Source organism: Selaginella moellendorffii, unplaced genomic scaffold (assembly GCF_000143415.4).
Source record: "Selaginella moellendorffii unplaced genomic scaffold, v1.0 SELMOscaffold_42, whole genome shotgun sequence".
NCBI lineage: Eukaryota > Viridiplantae > Streptophyta > Lycopodiopsida > Selaginellales > Selaginellaceae > Selaginella > Selaginella moellendorffii.
In genome coordinates, this window is record NW_003314303.1 from 967,981 (window position 1) to 985,990 (window position 18,010).

The window sequence follows — 18,010 nt, forward strand, 5'->3', positions numbered from 1 at the left end:
ATGAGTGGTATAGATGCCATTTTCGGGGCTAGCAAGTCCCAAGTCTTGAATTGGACTTAAGGAGGTTGTAGATGAGTCTTCTCCAAGTGGTCAGAGGTGTGGTTAAGTGACTAAAGTAGAATGGAAAAATTAGTCTCTTACAGGAGTATGCTAACCTCTTTGAATTTGAGTTGTCATTTGAGGTTAAGATTGCAACATGTCATCTTATTCCCATTAGGGATGCTCATCTAATCAAGGTTCTTATTTGTTTTTAGTCACCAAAAGAGATCAAGATTTTACATGCAAACATCAAAGAGATGTTGGAAAAAAGTGTTATTTAAAAGTCGCAAAGTCCTTGGGCATGTGAACCTTATCTTATGACAAAGCCTGATGGGAGTATTCATTTTTGCATTGACTATCATTTGTTAAATAAAGTGACAACCTTGGATGTGTACCCTCTTTTTCACATTGCTAATCTCCTAGATTGTTTGGGGAGAAATTATTAGTTTATTAAGTTAAATTTTGCTTCTAGGTACTAGCAAGTGTTGATCGCTGAGGAAGATATTCCAAAAATTACTTTTTGTATAACATTTAGTTTGTATAAGTTCTTAGTGATGCCGTTTGGTTTAAATAATGCTTTAACAACATTTCAATAAATGATGGATGAGGTTCTTTATAATAAGCTAGAACTGACTATTGACTTCATCAATGATATCTTGATTCACTTGGAAGGGACATAAAAGTAACACATCTGTGATATTTGTAAAGTGTTGGATCAATTATAAGAAGTTGGTCTAAAGTTGAAGAGATCAAATTGTGTGTTTGGGTCTAACGACACCATTTATTTTGGGAACCATATTTCTTGTGAGGGTTTGCAAATTGATCATAACAAACTTGTGGTTATTTCAAAGTTCCTTACGCTAAAGTGTATGTATGATATGCAACAGTTCTTTGCAAGGTACAGTATCTTAGTTGTTTTATTGATCATTTTTTTTATTGCACTACACCGTTGCAAATATGGTTGAAGTTGTCAATGTTGTCTTTCATTTAGCTATAAAATATGAGTGGGCTTTTATGGATCTTAAAGAGATATTAATGACTCCTCTAGTTTTATCATATCTTGATTATACTTGACTTTTTATTTTGTATATGGATGCTTTTGATATTGTTCAAGAGAGTCTGAATATGCCTAGTCAGTGTTATCCTATTGCATATATTAACTATACATTACAATTGGCAAAGTTAAATTACTAGTAAGAGATTTATCAATTTGGGGTTTCGAGAAACTTCATACCTATCTACATGGTTTTTGGAGATTATTAGAAGGTGATCATGTTGTAGTTACTTCATTATTGAAGTGAAAGAACTTAATCATTAGCAAGTGATGCAACATTTTAAAACCCATTGTGATGCCTTTGGATTCATAATTAAATTTTTTAAACCTCATGAACTTAATTAAGAGAAGGTAAATTACACTTTATGAACATTGAACATCAAGTAAAGCAACTGCTAATACCATAGAATCCTCGTCTAAAACATCCATAAATGCTGAAGCAACAAATTTATAAAAGAGTGACAATTTATATGTATATATAAATTTATATAAATTTATATGACAAAAGAGTGAAGAAAGAAGAGAAGTTTAAAGAAAGGGTATTAACATCAATTATAAAACTCTCTAGGTGATGAGTAATATTAAAATAATATATTTAAAGCTTCAAAGCTCATTGAACAGTATGACAAATCTACCATTTTGGCATTTACATTCTTAATATCACTAGAGATAGATTCTAATGATTATTTATAGTTAGTGGTGCTTTTACACTTACATAAGTGTTAGGATTTTATTCCTTACACCCTAAAATCGGGGTGATCACTTAATTGCAAAGCTTTTTCTTTATCTTATTATCCTAACTTAGTATCTAACAATCCTCCCTTTGTCAGGGAATGATTATTCGCGATCGTATTTAAATGACCCTCTAGTCATTATGGTCCTTCTCTTAGGGTTTATCAAACCTTGGTTCTCCCTCTAGATCCATCATATTGAATATTCCTTTAGAATATTCCTACCCCATTAGAATTGAATTAGGCTCCAATACTAATGTTAGGATCTTATCCCTTACACCTTAAGCTAACTAACTAAAGGGGTGATCACTTTATTGTAAGGCCCTTTCTTTATCCTATTATCTTGATTTAATGCATAATAATAAATCTTTCTATTAGCTAAAGATGTGATGTGATGTTATTAGGTATATATGTAAGTATGTTTAGTGCTAAGCTCATAATACTCTCTCTCATGTTGTGGAAGTACAGTTGAAGTTAATTACAATTTTTTGTTTATTTGAGTTGGTGGTATTTGATTTGATGGCTTTTTCATGGTCAACTACTAACAATGAATATGTTATTATTGCTTCTGAGTAGAAATTAAAGTTTTTGTTAGTGCAATTGGATATTTCCCCCTCAATCAAATCGTGTTCCAACATTTATATCTAGAGTGATTTTTTTCAGATAATTGTTTTGCATTTATAATTGAGGCATTTCATGTCTTAATGTTCCAGTTGGGGATATGCCACACTTACACTAATGCTTATCATTCATATTCAAATGGTTTGGTGGAATAATTTGTTCGTACTTTCAAAGGGATAATAACTTTCAACATTCAAATTGAGATGTTTATTTGCTTTTTTTTTTGTATACCTATATTATAAGGGTGTAGAGTTTTGTTGGTGCATCATTATATAAACTTCTATATAGTGATGATCTAATACTACTTACAAAATTGAATTTATCTTCATAGTTGTTATGAGTTGTTAATGCTAAATTTTAGGATTAATATTTGACAAGCATTCTCCCATGTGTCCGAGCAAAGTTTGTTGAACACCTGGGGTAAATATAAATGAGACAACAACAATGTTATAACTCCCATCTTGTCCATTTATAAAATACAAAGTGGATGACTTAGTGTTAGTCCATTTTCCCAATTTTACAGTATATAGTTTCCATTTTCATATTCCATACAGTCACACATTATTCTTTAAAGTATCTTTTTATATTTATTTTCTAAACCTCATAGGCAAATAAAAATCTCATATTGCTATTTTCATTGGCTTTCACTAGGAAGCTGCTCACATTGATGTTGATGCCCTAGCGCTGCTCAGTCTGTTCTCGGATAGCAGTTTGCATTGTGGAAATGCTCAAGAGATGCGTGAAACTTTGCAATTTCATCTTTGCCTTAAGGTGCAGATTGTAGAGAACTTGCTTAGCAGGTGAGAGGCATGGATCGATACCCAGCATCTCCAAATCTTTTCGCAATAGGAAGAGCATGCGTTTTGACAGGCTTATGTTGTCTTTCTCTGGTCGCTCCATGCGAGTGGAGACCTGCATTGCTGGGCGATGTTCTCCACTTGTCCCTCTTTTCCTCTCCGTACGGAGCGCGCTGGGCTTCAGAGAAAAGGTGAGCGTGGATATTGGCAATAGGCTTCCCGTCTTTAGCGTTCCAAACCTCGACCAGGGCTACGGCCAGCATGGTCTCGAATGCTAGGATTTACTATAAGATCTTAATTTCCTAGCATTCTTTCTGGTTTTAGGGTTTTTGATTGGAGCTTCCATGGCGGCCGCTGCCGGCGACCAGACGCTCTGGGCCGATGCGACGGAGATCATCTCCCAGGTCTGCCAAGGTAAGCAACAATCTCTCCCTCATCGCGCCTGCGATTTCGGCGGCATTGAGCTCGGCTGCTTCTTTTTTCCAGAGCTCAGTCCCGGGGAGCTCATCCATGGCGAGAATTTCAGCCTCTTCGAATCAATGTCGGCTCTCGAGGCAAGGATTTCGAGGCATTGCGCTAGCAGCGCTGCTAATGGTGTGTGCCTGGGCAGATTATGGATCCCAAGATGGATGGAGGGATGGATATTGGAGGACCTAAGTCTGTCGAGGACGCGATTGCGAGTGATTTGGCCCCGACCGACTTGTCCATCGCGCAGATCATCGATATTATGGATCACCTTCTCTCGTGTGAGGTGAGGAAGCTAGGAAAGCTCGATGAGAAGCATTCTCATTTTTACTTTGTCCCTGTTTTCCAGGCTACTTGGCACAGGGGTCATTCCTTAGCACAAACAGTTTTCTCGAGCATCTACATGCTCAAGCTGGTGCACACCTCGTCAATGCCGGTCTTGCATGCGTACTGCAAGATCACTCGAGCAAGCTGCAATATCGTAAGAACAGCCGTGGCTTTGGCTCACACTCACGAGGTTATTTTCTCTCTTTCCTTCTGACGTCTGTGCTCCATGTATTGTTTTAAGTTGGTTTCGTGTTTCCTGTTTGGCTTGCAGGAGGAAGATCTCTTTGTTATTTCCTTCGGACTTCCAGTCGACCACGATGACGCGGATTGCCTGGCGGTTCTCAACGCGGCGGAGGAAATGTGTGTACGAAGTTTGAGATCGGCGTCTGGGAAGAAGGCTGCAAGCGATGCACGAAGCTCGAAGTCGGCGTCTGGGAAGAAGCCCGCAAGTGGTATTTCTTATTGGCTGGATTTTTTCTTGGATGGTCAATCATTGATATGTGATGTTTACAGGTGTTGTTCCCCTACAGGAAAACCCAGAACTCGAAGCCGATTATTGCCAGAGTGTGCTCAGTCGTCTCCGCTTTCGAAAGGTATTTTTTACCGCTCTCGTCTTGTCGATGGTTTCTCACTTTAATTGTGCAGGCTTTCAGTCAAATACACGTTCATATGAACAAGCCACAAGGGAAAGGCCTAGAAACTGCAAGAAAACACATTGCCACGGCTCTGACTGAGCTCTCACTCATACAGGAGTCAAGAGCTTTTCTCTCTTCTCAGCATTCTTCTCAAGATCCAAACAATCTTTCGTCTACAACAGCCTCGGGGCGTGGCGTGGTTGGCTTTTTCGAAAACATTAACCGGTCCCTTTTGCCACCGACTCCTCCCCGCTCGATGAAACTGCTCCCATGGTCCGAGGTAAGCATTTACATGGGAATTTCACCGTGCTTTCGAGTTCATATTGCATCGTTGGTAGTCTGTCAGGCCTTGGACTATTTTGTGCGCTTGCTGAATGATTTGGATCGCGTGTGCTCGGTGCCACTCGATATGGAACTCGAAGAACTCATGCAGCTGATTGTTGATTTTCAAAAGTCACATCCAGATCTTGTAGCAAGGGCCCGAATGCAGGTACCTCTTTTCTTTTTATGATTGTCTCTTCTAATGGATGACTCTTGCAACCAGCGTCTTGTAATTCAAGACAACAAGCTGTTTGGAATCCGGCCTATGAATGATGTGATTTACAAGGCTGCTTATTCTCGTCATGAGGCTCCTCGCGACGATGTGCTGGAGAATTCTTTTCAGCAAGCTGGATGGGTCTGTTAACTGAAGATATCCTTTTAGCCATAGGCTAATGAAAACGTTTGTTTGCAGTTAACGCTCACTTTGCTGAAGGTATTGTGCGCACATCCGGCATGGCAATGCCGGAAGCTCGGGAAGAGTTTAGACGAATGGAGTGATTTGTTTCATCAAGTAAGCTACCACCCCTTGTCAAAGAGATGTTAATATTGTTTTTTCTTCTAGGTGGATGTTCTTGGTATGTCTTCGGAAGAATTCAAGAAGAAGGTAGGCACGTTGGCCTTGGTATCACAAAATTGTTACGTCTCTTGGTTTTGGCCTTGGCAGTGTGAGCCTTTTACGACATGGATAGGCTGCCAGGCTTCTTGGATCGCAAAGCAATACTTAATGCTGGGATTCGACCTTGGCTTGTATTCGCCAGATGACTATTGCATGGTCTATCGGTACGTTGATTATAGTTTTCGTTCACATTTATGTTGTCCAGGTGGATGCAGGTACCTTGATCACGTCCTGCTGACATATTTGCACTACAAACTGGCGAAAGAGAAGGAAAAGGACGAGGAGCAGTCTGAAGAAAAGAAGCCGTCATCACTTGTAGCAGGTGCTAAAACTCATTTGTTTTCGCAAGGCGGGCCTTGTGGAAGCAAAGATTGCAAAACTTTTGTTTCAGTGGGCTCACCAGAGGGCGTCTCTTGTTGCTAGCCAAGAAGAAGTCGAAAAAGAAAAAACCAGGAAAGAACCCAGACCCAAAAATTATCTTGCTGCATTGCCTGAGCGACCTCTGCAAAGGATATATTTGGGTAAGTTACACTCTAGAGTTCACACATTCTTTACACATTTGTTTTCAGATGCTTGACGGGCTGATCAAAGACGGTAAAATCCAGCAAAGAAAAATGGAATTCACCACCGAGCGAGAGGTTGTCCTGTTTCTTTTCTGCTTTGCTTACGATTTAACTTTCTCTTTTTCTCCAGAGATATACTCAACGATTCGAGCTGCTGCTGAAATTGTTGGTACCGTCGCCACTATCTTTTGCTCGTTTCAAAGAAACTACAAGACTACGGCAGTACTCGGTAGATGATTTCTTTCCTTGTTGCCGTGTTTCCATCTGGAATTTTTGTTTTCCATCGTGCAGGCCAGTGATCTCTACCAGTATGCATGCAAGCAGTTCATGGCTGTGGAGCAGTGCTTGCGAAACTTGAGCATATCACGCGGTGAAACTCCGGAGTTGAGCCACGCGCAAAGCATTTTGGAGATAAAGCAGCTCGAGCAAGTTGTGTCGAGGAACAAAGTAGCGCTCCAGATTGTGGACAGATCTCAGCCAGGCGAAACGCTCAAGGTGTCGTTGCAATTCTCACAACACCCAGCCTTTGGCGTCATCGTCGTCAAGAATTCGTGAGGCGCCAGAGTAAACTTTCTCTTTTTTCTGAAAGATTTTTGCCATTGACGATCATGGTGTGTGTAGCTTTGGCTATACTGAACGATTTTCACAAGCTCAAAGTCACTGAATTTCTTCTCGGTGAATTCAAGGGACGATCCAAAAAAGCTCTTGATCTTCGAGAGAAGTTGCCACGATTGTCTTCGTGACTTCTCATCGGCCGAACGGAAGATCACTATGATCGCTTTGAGAGCTGGCTGGGCAGGGCGGGGTCGGGACCTCTGGAGCTCCTGTCTCTGGGCTCGTTTGCATCAGCTCTAGCAGACCCTGGTGTAGATCTCTCCGGCCATAGCGGCGACAAAGCAACCACTCGTCCGATGAAGATCAGAGTGGGAGACACGAGCTGAGTTGCTGCTACTTCGCTCGGCAGATTGGCGAGCTCGGCAAATACCTGAAAGTGAATCGAGAAAGATTGCTAAGCCGCGGAGATGAGAGTGGTGAAAGGAGCGTACCGTTCGCTGTTGCTCTGTGGTGCCTCGTTCTATGGCGGCTGCCGGAGTATCGGGAGGAAGTCCATTTGCGATAAACCTCTCTGCAAGAGCTGGGAGTGTCGCAAGTCCCATGTAGATCACAAGCGTAGAATCGGGGTCTGCCGCTTGCTCTGCGACGTAGAGAGGATCTTTCCCTCCTTTCCTTGCATGACCCGTGAGAAATCTTACGCTGCATGCAACGGGGTATGAATGAGACGAACTTCACACGAAAGATGGAACTTTTACCTGTTTGCGACGCCTCTGTGAGTGAGAGGTATCCCAAGTCCAGCAGCAATTCCAGACGCTGCAGTGATACCTTGCGAAAGAAGATAATGTAGTTTGAGAAACTAGCAGCTGGGAGGAGGAAAGGATTTAGAGCTACCTGGGACGACAGTCACAGCAATTCCTTGCTCTTGGAGGAAATCCATTTCTTCACCTCCTCGACCAAATACCTGCAAGAATGGCCTTTGAGGAGAAATATAACACTAAGAGAGAAAGTTCATACCAGAGGATCACCTCCCTTGAGCCTTAAAACGGTGGCGCCAGCCTCTGCAAAATTGAGGAGCAGCTCATGAATCTCGTCCTAAAACCAAGAGATGCCAGGAAATTTACTTCCTCCTTAGAAACGATCAAAATGAAAGAAGGAAACAAGAAGAAAGTGTGGCTTACCTGGGTGCGACTGTGGTAACCGGAAGTTTTTCCCACGTAGAGCAGCTTGGCACCTTCGTGAACCATGTCCAAGATGCTCGTAGAAACAAGCCGATCGTACAAGACTAAGTCTGCTGTCCTCATCAAACGCACTGCCTTGACAGTGAGAAGCTCGGGATCTCCAGGCCCAGTTCCAACCAAGAACACATTCCCTGCTTTCCATCTCTTGGAGGGCGACGATGGATCGCTTCCTTCTTCCTTCTTGCGCTGCCTTCTCAGCAGTTCCAGAACCTCTCGCAGCTCTGGCAATCTCGTTGCTATATCATTCTCCTCTTCGCGAGAACTCTCAGAGGTGTCTTCCCGGCATCCTGGACAAGAATTTTCTACACCGCCGCTGCGAAATTCTAGCCTACCCCCTCCTCGTACTTTCTTGATCGAATCCTTCTCAGTGAATGGAGAAATCGAGGCTCTTAGCCTGAGTTGGGAGAAACGAGCCGACGATCCACGATCTCCTCTGGCGGAGCAAAGCTCGGCGCTGCTCTCGGCGATGCAGCGCGAAATATCGGAGCTGGAGAAGATCGCCCTGGTAGCAGCAGCAGCTAGCGCCATGAAAGAGATTCACGCTGCTAGCTCCCCGAGCTACCGGAAGATTTCTAGAGAATGTACCTGGCGCTTGGGAGTGATGGATGGATCGCGTGGTGGAAGGGTGGCTCTCCTAAAACCCTAGAAGGAAGAGGAGAGCAAATAGAACCCATTCAGCCCATGGCGGCATGGAAGGGGCAATGGTCCAATGGCCCCATTCAAGGGCCCCTAAAATCCAACGGCCCTCTTTTATAACCGCCCTATCCCTAAACGCCAGAGTGACGTGGAAAGGGCAAAAAAATATTTCGAGGGAGAGGAGGGAGCTTGCATTTCAAAGCTCTCGCACGGCGCCAGGGCTAGGGTTCTTCGATCGCCGCCAAGAATCGCGAGAAGGAGCCGCCGGATCCCTGCGCAATGCCTTGAGGTATGATCCGATCCAACAGGCGCCTGGATAGGATGGATGATTCGGGTGCTCTACGTTAGAAATGCGCAAGATCGCCAGGGTCACGGGCTAGAGAGGTAGAGATTATGGAGAAGCGATCGCTGCCGCTGAATTTCTACTGCCGGAGCGCCAGGCTGCTGCTCAAGAAGGCCACGTTTTCCAGGAAATCCAACTTGCTGGCCGAGGAGCTCCGGCATCTCAAGAAGTTTACCACGCTTGCGTTCTCGGTGATTCCTTCGCATCCCGAGTATGAGGACGAGAAGGGCAGGAAGCTTGCCGAGGACTTGGAGGACTACATGGATGATGTCCGGGAGAGGATAGAAGAGCTCGAGGAGGAGCTCACGTCAACTAGCTCCTTGGCAGGTTACAGGAAGTCGGGATCTTTCAATCGCAAGGAGCTTGTTGCAAGGCATGAGAAGAATGTTGGCAAGAGACAGCACGTATGGGCGAGGTTTGTTCGAAAGCTTTATGATGCGGCTCCATGCTTCTCAGGGAGGCTGAAGAAACGACCACCGCAACCTCTGGCGGGTAAGCCAAAAGGTTATACGTTTGTTTTTCTTCTTCTCTGGTTTCATGCTTTCACTCTAATGCAGGGCAGCTTTCAGGGAGCCGCTCGTCGAAGGAGTCAAGCTCTCGCTTCTTGTATAACGTGGCAGAAGTAGCCTCGCTTTCTTCAGATGGTCAAGTTAGTGATGATATGCAAGATGAGCAACGGGACGAGCGCGTACCTGATAGGAGTTTGAAGATCACGGCTTCCAACGAGATAACGCTGGACATTAGAAGGAAAGTGGAGAGGCATGATACAGCATCGTTGGACACCGAGAGCACAACGAGAACTCAGCTCATGCAACAGATAGCAGAGGCTACAAACTTGAGTCTCGAGGGAAGATTCTTGAACCTCCAGACCATAGTCATGCAGTTGAGGGACTCGGTGGAAGGGCTGAGGTCACGGGTCGAGGAAGAAGGCAAAAGGTGGAGAGGGAGGGCGGAGACTTTGGAAAGGAAGCTGAAGCTCATGAAGGATGAAACAGAGAATGATTTTTCCGCGCTTAAGCGTCAGGTGGAAGAGGATATGAAGAAAGCATGCGGGGTGTCTGGGGAAGATCAGGAACTGCGGAAGAAAGCGAACGTGAAACAAAAGTTTGAAGACATGATGCAAACATCTTCGGGAGAGGTTGAAGAGTTTAGGACACAGGTGAATCAGTTTGTTACACAGACGCAAAAGATGCTTACGCTGGGGCTGGAGGAGCGGTTTCTGGATTCCTTGAGTGAAGTAAGAACGGATCTCAAGAACGATATCAGCAATCTAGAAATCGGTTTCTCCAAAGACGTTGATAATCTTCGACAGGAAATGGCTTCTCGATACGAGTCGATGCTGATCGACGTCGAGATGGGAAGAATAGGTGGCCAGCAACAGATCAACACTCTAAAGAAACAAAGGTTTGAGAAGGGCGCACAAGCGGCACCGGCACCGAATGATGTGACTAAGCGGGTGGATACTCTGCGCGCTGATGTTACCTCATTGCACAAGAACTTCGAAAGGCTTTGCGATGACCAGAAGTTTGAAAAGCTGCAACTCCGGAAGCAGCTGCAGTGCTCCAGGCAAGAGGTTATGGAAGCGAGGGTCGACACCGAAGTGTGGATAAAAGAATGCGAGGTTCAAGTGAAAGAATTCAGGCACGACTTGATAGAGCTAAGAGGAGAACAAGAGGAGATGAAGGTGGACGTCGAAGTTCTAAAGAGGCAGCAGTCAGAAATGGAGTATCCCAGGCGGAGGTCTTTTGACGAGAAATATGAAGGTTCGGGTACGGGACTGCCAGTGGAATTTGCCAGCAATCTCCTGATGGTGGAAAAGGTTGAGAAGTTTTCGAAGCTTTACACCGGTTGCTTAGAGGACTTGCGGACAAGGCTGTGCAAGATAGAGTCAGCTCAAGATTGCATAGGCGATCTCCAGACCAGAGTATACAGGTTGGAAGCTGCTGAGCAGACGTTATCGACAACTCCAGGCGATACTATGGCTTTGATTGAACGGGAGAGATCTCTGGCAACTTCAGCTGCCACAGATGCTATTGCAGCAGCCTCGCGGACAAAAGAGATGCTGCAGGAAACGTTTGGGACGTTTCTCTCACAGATTGTCAGTGCTAAAGGGAAGGCCAGCGGGAGAGACGTGGTCGAGCTGTCCGGTGATGAACCAAAGCAAGAACGCCACCTGAAGACCACCGTGCAGCGTCTGAATCGTCAGATGAAGGAAGTCTTCGAGAGGTTGACAAGCGTTTCCTGCGGGAAGACACCAGGAGGTGGCAAGAAACTTTCAAAGGCTGGGACAAAGAAGGAACTCAAGTCCAGCAGCGAGGTTTTTATGCCAAGTGTGACAAGCATCGAGAACAAGATTAAAGCCGCGGCAGGGATCATGAGCCAGATGAACGACCGGATTCACAGGCTAGAGACCGTGCAGCAGGGCCTCAGCCGGTCCATCGACGACGCTCGCAAAGGAAACCAGGCGCTGAGGAAAGCTGCCAACTTCTGGCTGCCAAGGTACGAGGCAACCGCGAAACTGGTGATGGAAATCAGCGGCAGGCTGGCTTCGATCGAGCAACGAAAGCCCTTGACAGATATGATGGATCCAAGCTCGGAGCAGCAGAAAGCAGCCGGTATCACTACAAAGCCGGGCTTGGGCATGGAGACCACTGACAGATTGCTTGCGCTGGAGAGCCGGGTGGATCACATCGCTTCCGCAACGTACGCAAACCTGAGGTAACCACTGCTTGTCCGAAGATAGATTTTCACTAGCTAAAACACTCTTTTGTTCTTGTTCCTCCAGGCTGCTAGATGCCAAAGTCGAGCACGCCAGCATTGGCATGAGATCAGCACTGGACATCGCCACCGAGACGGAAGACAAGTGCAGCTCTCTGGGAGGAGAGCTCGTCAAAGTCTTCCGGCTCATCCTCACTGCACGAGAGAGCCCGACGACGAGAAAGCCCGACTCGCCACCGCTTTGTCCTCCCGAGCGGGGGCCTCAAGAACGAGCAAAGTCTCCAGCAAAGTCTCCCGGTGGTGCTAGATCTCCTCCCCCTCCAGCCGCAAGGTCTCCAGCTCCAGCGAAGTCGCCAGAATCAAGGAATCAAACGCAGACGCAGCAGCTCTACAACCCGTTACCAGCCAAGCCCGTGAAACGCATCAGCCTCAAGTTCGGAGACCAAGGCAACATCTTCACCAACGCTCCAAGATAGTTTCTATACATATACATGTATTGAACAGCTCCATCTCCAACTTCCATGGATCTTCTTTCTGATCAATGAAAATTCTCGGGAGGCTAAGAAAGAGAAGCGAAGAGAAGAAAGAAAAATACCAGGCCTTTCGAATGGATGGAATGAAAGAATGGTATACGAGGAAAACCACTGCAAAGAAGCAAAAACTTTCCTGTGTCAAAACGGAAGAACAAAAAGAGAGCGAAGAAGACAGTACCTATAGATTGAGAAGAACTCCTTCCGTCCCCCTCTGGAGAGAGCGAAATCTTCGCTCGCAGTTAATAGAGTCGCTTCTTACACCTTCGAGCCCCGCAGTAGCACCGCTTCTTCTTGATCTTCCCGTCGCTGTCCCTCACCGAGTCGATCTCGTAGCCATAGTCGTAGGACAGCTCCTCGAAAGGCCGGATGTTCTTCATGGCGAACATCATAACGTGCGGGTACGCCATGTCGTTGTGGTCGTTGAAGACGCACTGGACGAACATGTTGGGGTCGCAGCTATGGTTTATAAACCTGGAAACGTTCCCGCAGCTCCCAGCGTCGATGGACATATGACCATCCTCCACCACCTCGCAAATCTCCCCTCCATCCTTCTCCTCGAAGAAGCTGGATATGTCCACCCCGCGGGAGCGGCTCCCTTTGATGCAATCGATGTCGAAGATGTACTCGTCCTGCCCGACTCGCCGCTCGGCCTCCTCGTTGCTTAACAGCTCGCCAACGTACTCGCAGATGAAGCTCCCGAACGGGATGGCCTCCCAGGAGCGCACCCCCCACCCCCGGTTCTCCGTCTTGAAAACCTCGAGCTTCCTCGTCTGGCCTTGCTGGGAGAGTCGCAGCGGGCAGCTCGCCGCGCAGCGGCACATCGGTCCACACTCGTACAGGATCGTCTTCCACTCGTACAGCGCCCCGTCCGTGTATGGCATCTTGTTGCTGTTCTTCCCGATGCACAGGCAGCTGGCAGAGTCCCCGCACCGCCCCACGCAGCGGCACCCCGTCGGGTACGACGGCTGGAGGAAGCCCGGCGGAAAGATGGTCTTGGTGATGTAGGTGAAAGGTGGCGGCGGCCCCGGGGCCGCGTCGACGTCGTTCACGGCACAGATTGGAACCCGCTCTCGCCCTCCGGAGATGTCCTCGCACACCACCGCCTTGCGAGCCTCCATCTTCGCCTGGAGCTTCCCGGAGAACTTGACGATCCTGGAACCCAGCTCCAGCTGCCCTGGGTCGCGCTCGAGGCTGTACTTAAACACCCGGAACCCCGACATGCCGGGCTCGGCCCAGAAGTGGGTGACCCTGTAGAGACCGTCGTAGCTGTAGATCTTCCCCGAGGGGCTCTTGGAATCCAGGCAGCCGCGGGTGACTCGAACGGGGACGTCGTACTTGCAGCTGTTGGCAAGGCCCAAGTTCCCCTTGACGAGCTCCTGGTCGCGGTACTGCCGCTTGTCGCCGTGGTAGGCGTTCCCTCCCTGGCCCGTGTACGTGAATGTCTCGCCACCGTCGACGTCGTCCTCGTATCCGCCCGAGAGAACCAAGCTGCAAGCGATGAGCTCGCCAAACTTGTTCTCGTTGGGCCGGATGGTGTCGATGCCGGCCTGGGTCTGGCGGTGGAGGCCGACGATGCACATCGCGATCCGGAAGAAGAAGATGTCGCCAACTTCCACCCCGGGAACCGGGCCGATACGTTTCGCTCGGTTCACCCACATGTTCTTCTCCTTCAGGGCAGCGGCCGCCTTTTGCGAGCAGTCGCCCGTCACCTTGTCGCGCACGTAGCATATCCGGAGCTTCTCGTACGCCGAAAGTGCGTTGGTCACCTTGATACGGTCATCGCTGCTGCCGCTGGCGTTGTCCGGGGCGGCGGCGGCGGCGGTGGTGTCCGGGAAGAGCCCGTCGGCGTCGTCGTCCTCGGAGTCCGAGAGCTCCGCCACGCAAACGTTTGGATCCGCCTCCTTGAGTGGCTGGACCTTGATGGCTTCCTCGCCGGAGTGAGGAGGAAGAGGGAGCGCGGTCATGGTGGAAGAAGAGGGACTCATCGCCTTCCGGCTCACAATCACCCAATCGGTCGGCTCCACCAACGCCGTGATCGTCCCTGACGCTGGCGCCTCCCAGCACTCGTCCGGATCCACGATCGTGTCGTCCTCCTCCTCCTCCTCCTCCACGGGCGAGATCTTTGGCCTCTTACTGTCCTCGATCTCTCCCTCCTCTTCCTGTTCCTCCTGTTCCTCCTCCTCCTCGTCTTCGGAATCCAAGACCATAACGGGCATGACCCTCTTTCTATCCTGCGGTGTTACACCGCATTGGCTACCTCGATCTTCGTCGTCGACCATGGAGGAGGACCACTGCTGCTGCTGCTGCTGCTGCTGCTGGCGGATCTTGCGTGAATTCGCTGGCCACCGCCGCACCGCCACCGGCCGCTCCATCGATCTGAGAGATCACTCCCCGCCCCTCCCGCCCGCCCAGAAGATGAAACAGAGTAGCCCTAACCCTACATTTTAGGTCTCCTGATTCGGGAATATACGCCAGTGCAATTGATGTCAGCCCTAAAAGGTTGAAAAGCACCCCCTTTGCTATTTACGTTTACTGTTCAGAGAGAAAGTATCGTGTGAAAGAGAGGACTTCTCATGAAGAGCTTGAGGTCCTGTTGGTTCACACCAGGTCCTGTAACAGCAGCAACCAAAGATCTTGCTCGCAATTTGTGAGACCTATCCTTCACTCCCTTGCTGTGTCATTGATCGAGGATTTCTTCCTCATTTGTGGCCCTCTGGAGCAGAAGATCAGGTTCCAGCAGCAATGCAAATGCGATCCGGGAGCAGCGTGCATGCAGGCTGTAAGAAATGGTGGTGGATGTTGTGCTCGGCCGGCCTTGTTCAACCCGTATGAGCGGATTGCACTGTTGAAGCGAAAGCACACTGATCATGAATGATCCGAGGATGGAAAATATGGTAAAACACATAAAATAATCCTGTGATTGCTCGCAAACAAATCGAAGAATGTTCTTGCAATAGTTGGTCAATGTCTACAACTCAGGATCCCGACTAATTTAGCAAGATCACATCTTGGTTTGGAGAACATAGAGAGAGATCCTTGAAAAGCAAACTGTCTAGTGTCAATCAACAAACCGTCCTAAGGGAAGGGCGATACATAACGTCCCAGTCCCCTGTGCTCAAGTCAAAAACAAATAAGGTCGACGTCTCTGCAGTCGAAAAGACAAAAAGGTTTCCCTCAGCACATACAACAATGGGACAACAGGGGCATACACTCATTCACGTGAGATGGTTTTTGGATTTTTGTGTTATGTTCAAATTATTCATGTGGCCAATTTTGGTATGGTTTCTTATAGCCCAGATAGTGAATGTTTTTTTATATAACTTATTTTTCACTGATCAAGTGGTTATCTATATAGTTTTATAGAGATCATATGCTATATGATTATTCATATAGATTATAGTGTGATCAATTATTTCTATTACCACTAACAATCCAATCTGCATGGAGGCTGAATTATTTTGTGCCCAATTCCCATGATTTTCTATTTGTAAAAGTTATATGGTGAAATATTTCTTTTTTTTTGGTAAAGTTATTATAAGCCCATAACAGCCAATATCAAGTTGCAAAGTCTTCAACTCATGCTATTTGTTTGCCTATACAAATAAATAAAGGATTTAACATCACTCCCCAAGAATTATGAGATGGATTTTCCAACTATTTAAGTTCTTAGCATATTGTAAACACTCTCCAACCATTTAATCCATATAATCTGCACCAATACAACCTTTGTAACATGGGCAAGTGTATTCAAAATTTCCACCAGGCCCTTAATTGTTTTATTTTTGTTATAAAGCACATTTAAAAATTAATATAAACCACATTATTTTGTTATTGTTGGAAAGCACTTCCAAAAATTGGTGTAAAACAACATGTAAAATCATATAGAAACACCACCAAAAGGTATTATAGTGAGGGAGAATATAAATTTCTCTCAACAAAATTTCAATAAAAAGAATGCATATATGATTAAAACATATAAAACTAAGAGTTAAAATGTGTTATATAGTGTGTTTATTTACCTTTGGCTTACCTCTAGAAATGTGATATTTAAGAAAAAAAAATTAAAGTAAACACAACTCTTAAACATTATAATTAATATATTTGTAATTCTTTGCAAAATTAGCTTCAATGCTTCAAGTAAGAAGATCTAATGCATAAGACATATTTCCTAAGAACTGAAAAAAAAAATAATGAAAATTTGTAGAGTTGGATTATTTAGATATTATTTATGTTTACCTTTAAGAAAGAGTCAGTTACACAATAAACTTATATGTAGTGATGCTTATATCTATTGTGTTCTATGAGTTCCCTTTTTATAAAATTTTACATTCTAATCATTAAATGACCAATAGTGATGTTAATTTTCTTTTTCAAGTTGGAGATTTGGTTATTTTACATAGAAACATCTCCTTATGTCGTTTTGGTGCAATAAAGTAAGATTCTAAAATCTTTTTAGTCTCTTCGGTGGTAGCTTATATTAGGTATTATTTTAGGTGCAAACTAATTTTTGATATGGTTTTATTTACTTGCCTTTATATTTGATCTTTAACAAATGTATGCTTGCAAAGAATGATCTAATATTTTGACTACAAAGCCTTTTAATATTATATACCCAAAAAATCTCACACTCTCAAAGTTGTCATCAATAAGATCACTTTATCATTATGCTCTAATATAGACATACGTGAGTTCCCAGTCAACATTCCATATGATTCCGTTGTTATTTCTATGGTCTCAAATGTCTATCCCTGGCTATAATCATGAATGCTGGTTGTAATATTTGATACGACCCTCAACCGTTCTATCAAACTATCACACATGAAGCATATTACTGAGAGAAAAATTGCTACTCATTCACAGTCCAATGTCCTAGCTTGGAAAAACATCTTCTAATGGTGGTGAGTTGATAAGAAAGACGGCTTTGTTACGCACACATCATACCCTGGGGCACCCACATACACCTAGGCACTTCCAAAGTACTGCCATTGTGCACACTGGCAAAACGCACTACAGGACTTAGGCCGGTTGCAATCCACAGGCTGCAGATCACTTCCCCGGTGCTCCATCTCACACAGCCAAAGTCGTAAAATCCCAGGATGGTGAGGTCGTAGAAGTAGTCCATCTCTGGGAATCCAACAACCTACATTCCGCTGCACCTGCGCTCTCATCTTGACATAGGCTGGGGAGAACTGGACCTTGACCACGCCCATGTTGCGGAGTCGTAGATGAAGCAGCATGGGCGTGGTCTTCTCTCCCCAAGCTCCAGTTCTCGCCAGCCTATGTCAGGATGACAGAGCAGTCCGACTTTGAAGCTGACAAACAAGATTAAGCTCATATCACTGTCTTCTACCTTCCAGTAAAGCGGTGGTAGTTTCGTCCACTCTTGGGTGAAAGGATTGCACACCACCAGGCGAAACACACCATCAGAGCTGGCCCGAGGCAAACGAGGCCCCCTGCAAAAGCAATGACTTCATCGACAGTCCCTGGAGCAATGGAACCCGTGACCGAACCCAGGGGAGGAGGCAATGCTCTGCAAGTAGGTCCTTGATCCGGGGCAATCCATCGTTTCGCCGCCGCTGGTGCCAAAATAGGTGCTACGTCTTTTCTCCACAAACACATATTGTGGCCAGGTCCACAAAGCTCAAAACTACCTCTAAGAGATCTTCTTGGTCACCGAGACGCACCGCCAGAGGCCCCTGCATCGTGAAAAACGATTCGCGAGAAGGGAGAACCCTTGCGAACGAAAACGACGCGACACTGATTTCCAAGTTGTCTACGTGTCAATTCCATTCATTCATTTCATGTTGCTTCGGGCGTG

The 18,010-nt window shown here is 46.1% G+C and overlaps 4 protein-coding genes across 6 annotated transcripts; 2 read left to right on the forward strand and 2 right to left on the reverse strand.

Moving 5' to 3' along the window:
• The first annotated feature begins 3,575 nt into the window (after positions 1 to 3,575).
• Positions 3,576 to 6,849, forward strand: LOC9636148 (N-alpha-acetyltransferase 35, NatC auxiliary subunit). Of its 2 annotated transcripts, XM_024684802.1 has the most exons (18): positions 3,576 to 3,656; positions 3,729 to 3,796; positions 3,853 to 3,993; positions 4,057 to 4,224; positions 4,306 to 4,486; positions 4,548 to 4,627; positions 4,680 to 4,949; positions 5,016 to 5,159; positions 5,214 to 5,345; positions 5,403 to 5,501; positions 5,553 to 5,594; positions 5,655 to 5,770; positions 5,822 to 5,928; positions 6,030 to 6,127; positions 6,176 to 6,244; positions 6,300 to 6,398; positions 6,461 to 6,733; positions 6,791 to 6,849. In XM_024684802.1, the coding sequence occupies exons 1-17, from the start codon at positions 3,587 to 3,589 to the stop codon at positions 6,722 to 6,724; spliced, it is 2,148 nt and encodes a 715-aa protein (XP_024540570.1). In that variant the 5' UTR covers positions 3,576 to 3,586; the 3' UTR covers positions 6,725 to 6,733; positions 6,791 to 6,849. The 2 variants fall into 2 exon arrangements, with proteins under 2 accessions (XP_024540570.1, XP_024540569.1); XM_024684801.1 differs by having other exon boundaries at positions 6,461 to 6,829.
• On the reverse strand, positions 6,746 to 8,665 carry LOC9635523 (siroheme synthase). The gene is made up of 6 exons (XM_002979787.2): positions 7,903 to 8,665; positions 7,739 to 7,816; positions 7,616 to 7,685; positions 7,480 to 7,549; positions 7,216 to 7,423; positions 6,746 to 7,154 (listed from the first exon to the last, which is right to left on the reverse strand). Exons 1-6 carry the CDS (start codon positions 8,488 to 8,490, stop codon positions 6,939 to 6,941), a joined length of 1,230 nt encoding a protein of 409 aa, XP_002979833.2. The 5' UTR covers positions 8,491 to 8,665; the 3' UTR covers positions 6,746 to 6,938.
• Positions 8,666 to 8,991: 326 nt separating this feature from the next.
• LOC9636149 (rootletin) lies at positions 8,992 to 12,300 on the forward strand. The gene is made up of 3 exons (XM_002979648.2): positions 8,992 to 9,433; positions 9,499 to 11,659; positions 11,727 to 12,300. The coding sequence occupies exons 1-3, from the start codon at positions 8,992 to 8,994 to the stop codon at positions 12,133 to 12,135; spliced, it is 3,012 nt and encodes a 1,003-aa protein (XP_002979694.1). The 3' UTR covers positions 12,136 to 12,300.
• Positions 12,113 to 14,580, reverse strand: LOC9635524 (histone-lysine N-methyltransferase, H3 lysine-9 specific SUVH4). 2 transcript variants are annotated; one of them, XM_024684752.1, is made up of 3 exons: positions 12,371 to 14,580; positions 12,255 to 12,303; positions 12,113 to 12,193 (listed from the first exon to the last, which is right to left on the reverse strand). In XM_024684752.1, exon 1 carries the CDS (start codon positions 14,562 to 14,564, stop codon positions 12,432 to 12,434), a length of 2,133 nt encoding a protein of 710 aa, XP_024540520.1. In that variant the 5' UTR covers positions 14,565 to 14,580; the 3' UTR covers positions 12,113 to 12,193; positions 12,255 to 12,303; positions 12,371 to 12,431. The 2 variants fall into 2 exon arrangements, with proteins under 2 accessions (XP_024540520.1, XP_002979834.2); XM_002979788.2 differs by having other exon boundaries at positions 12,115 to 12,303.
• Between the last annotated feature and the right edge of the window lie 3,430 nt (positions 14,581 to 18,010).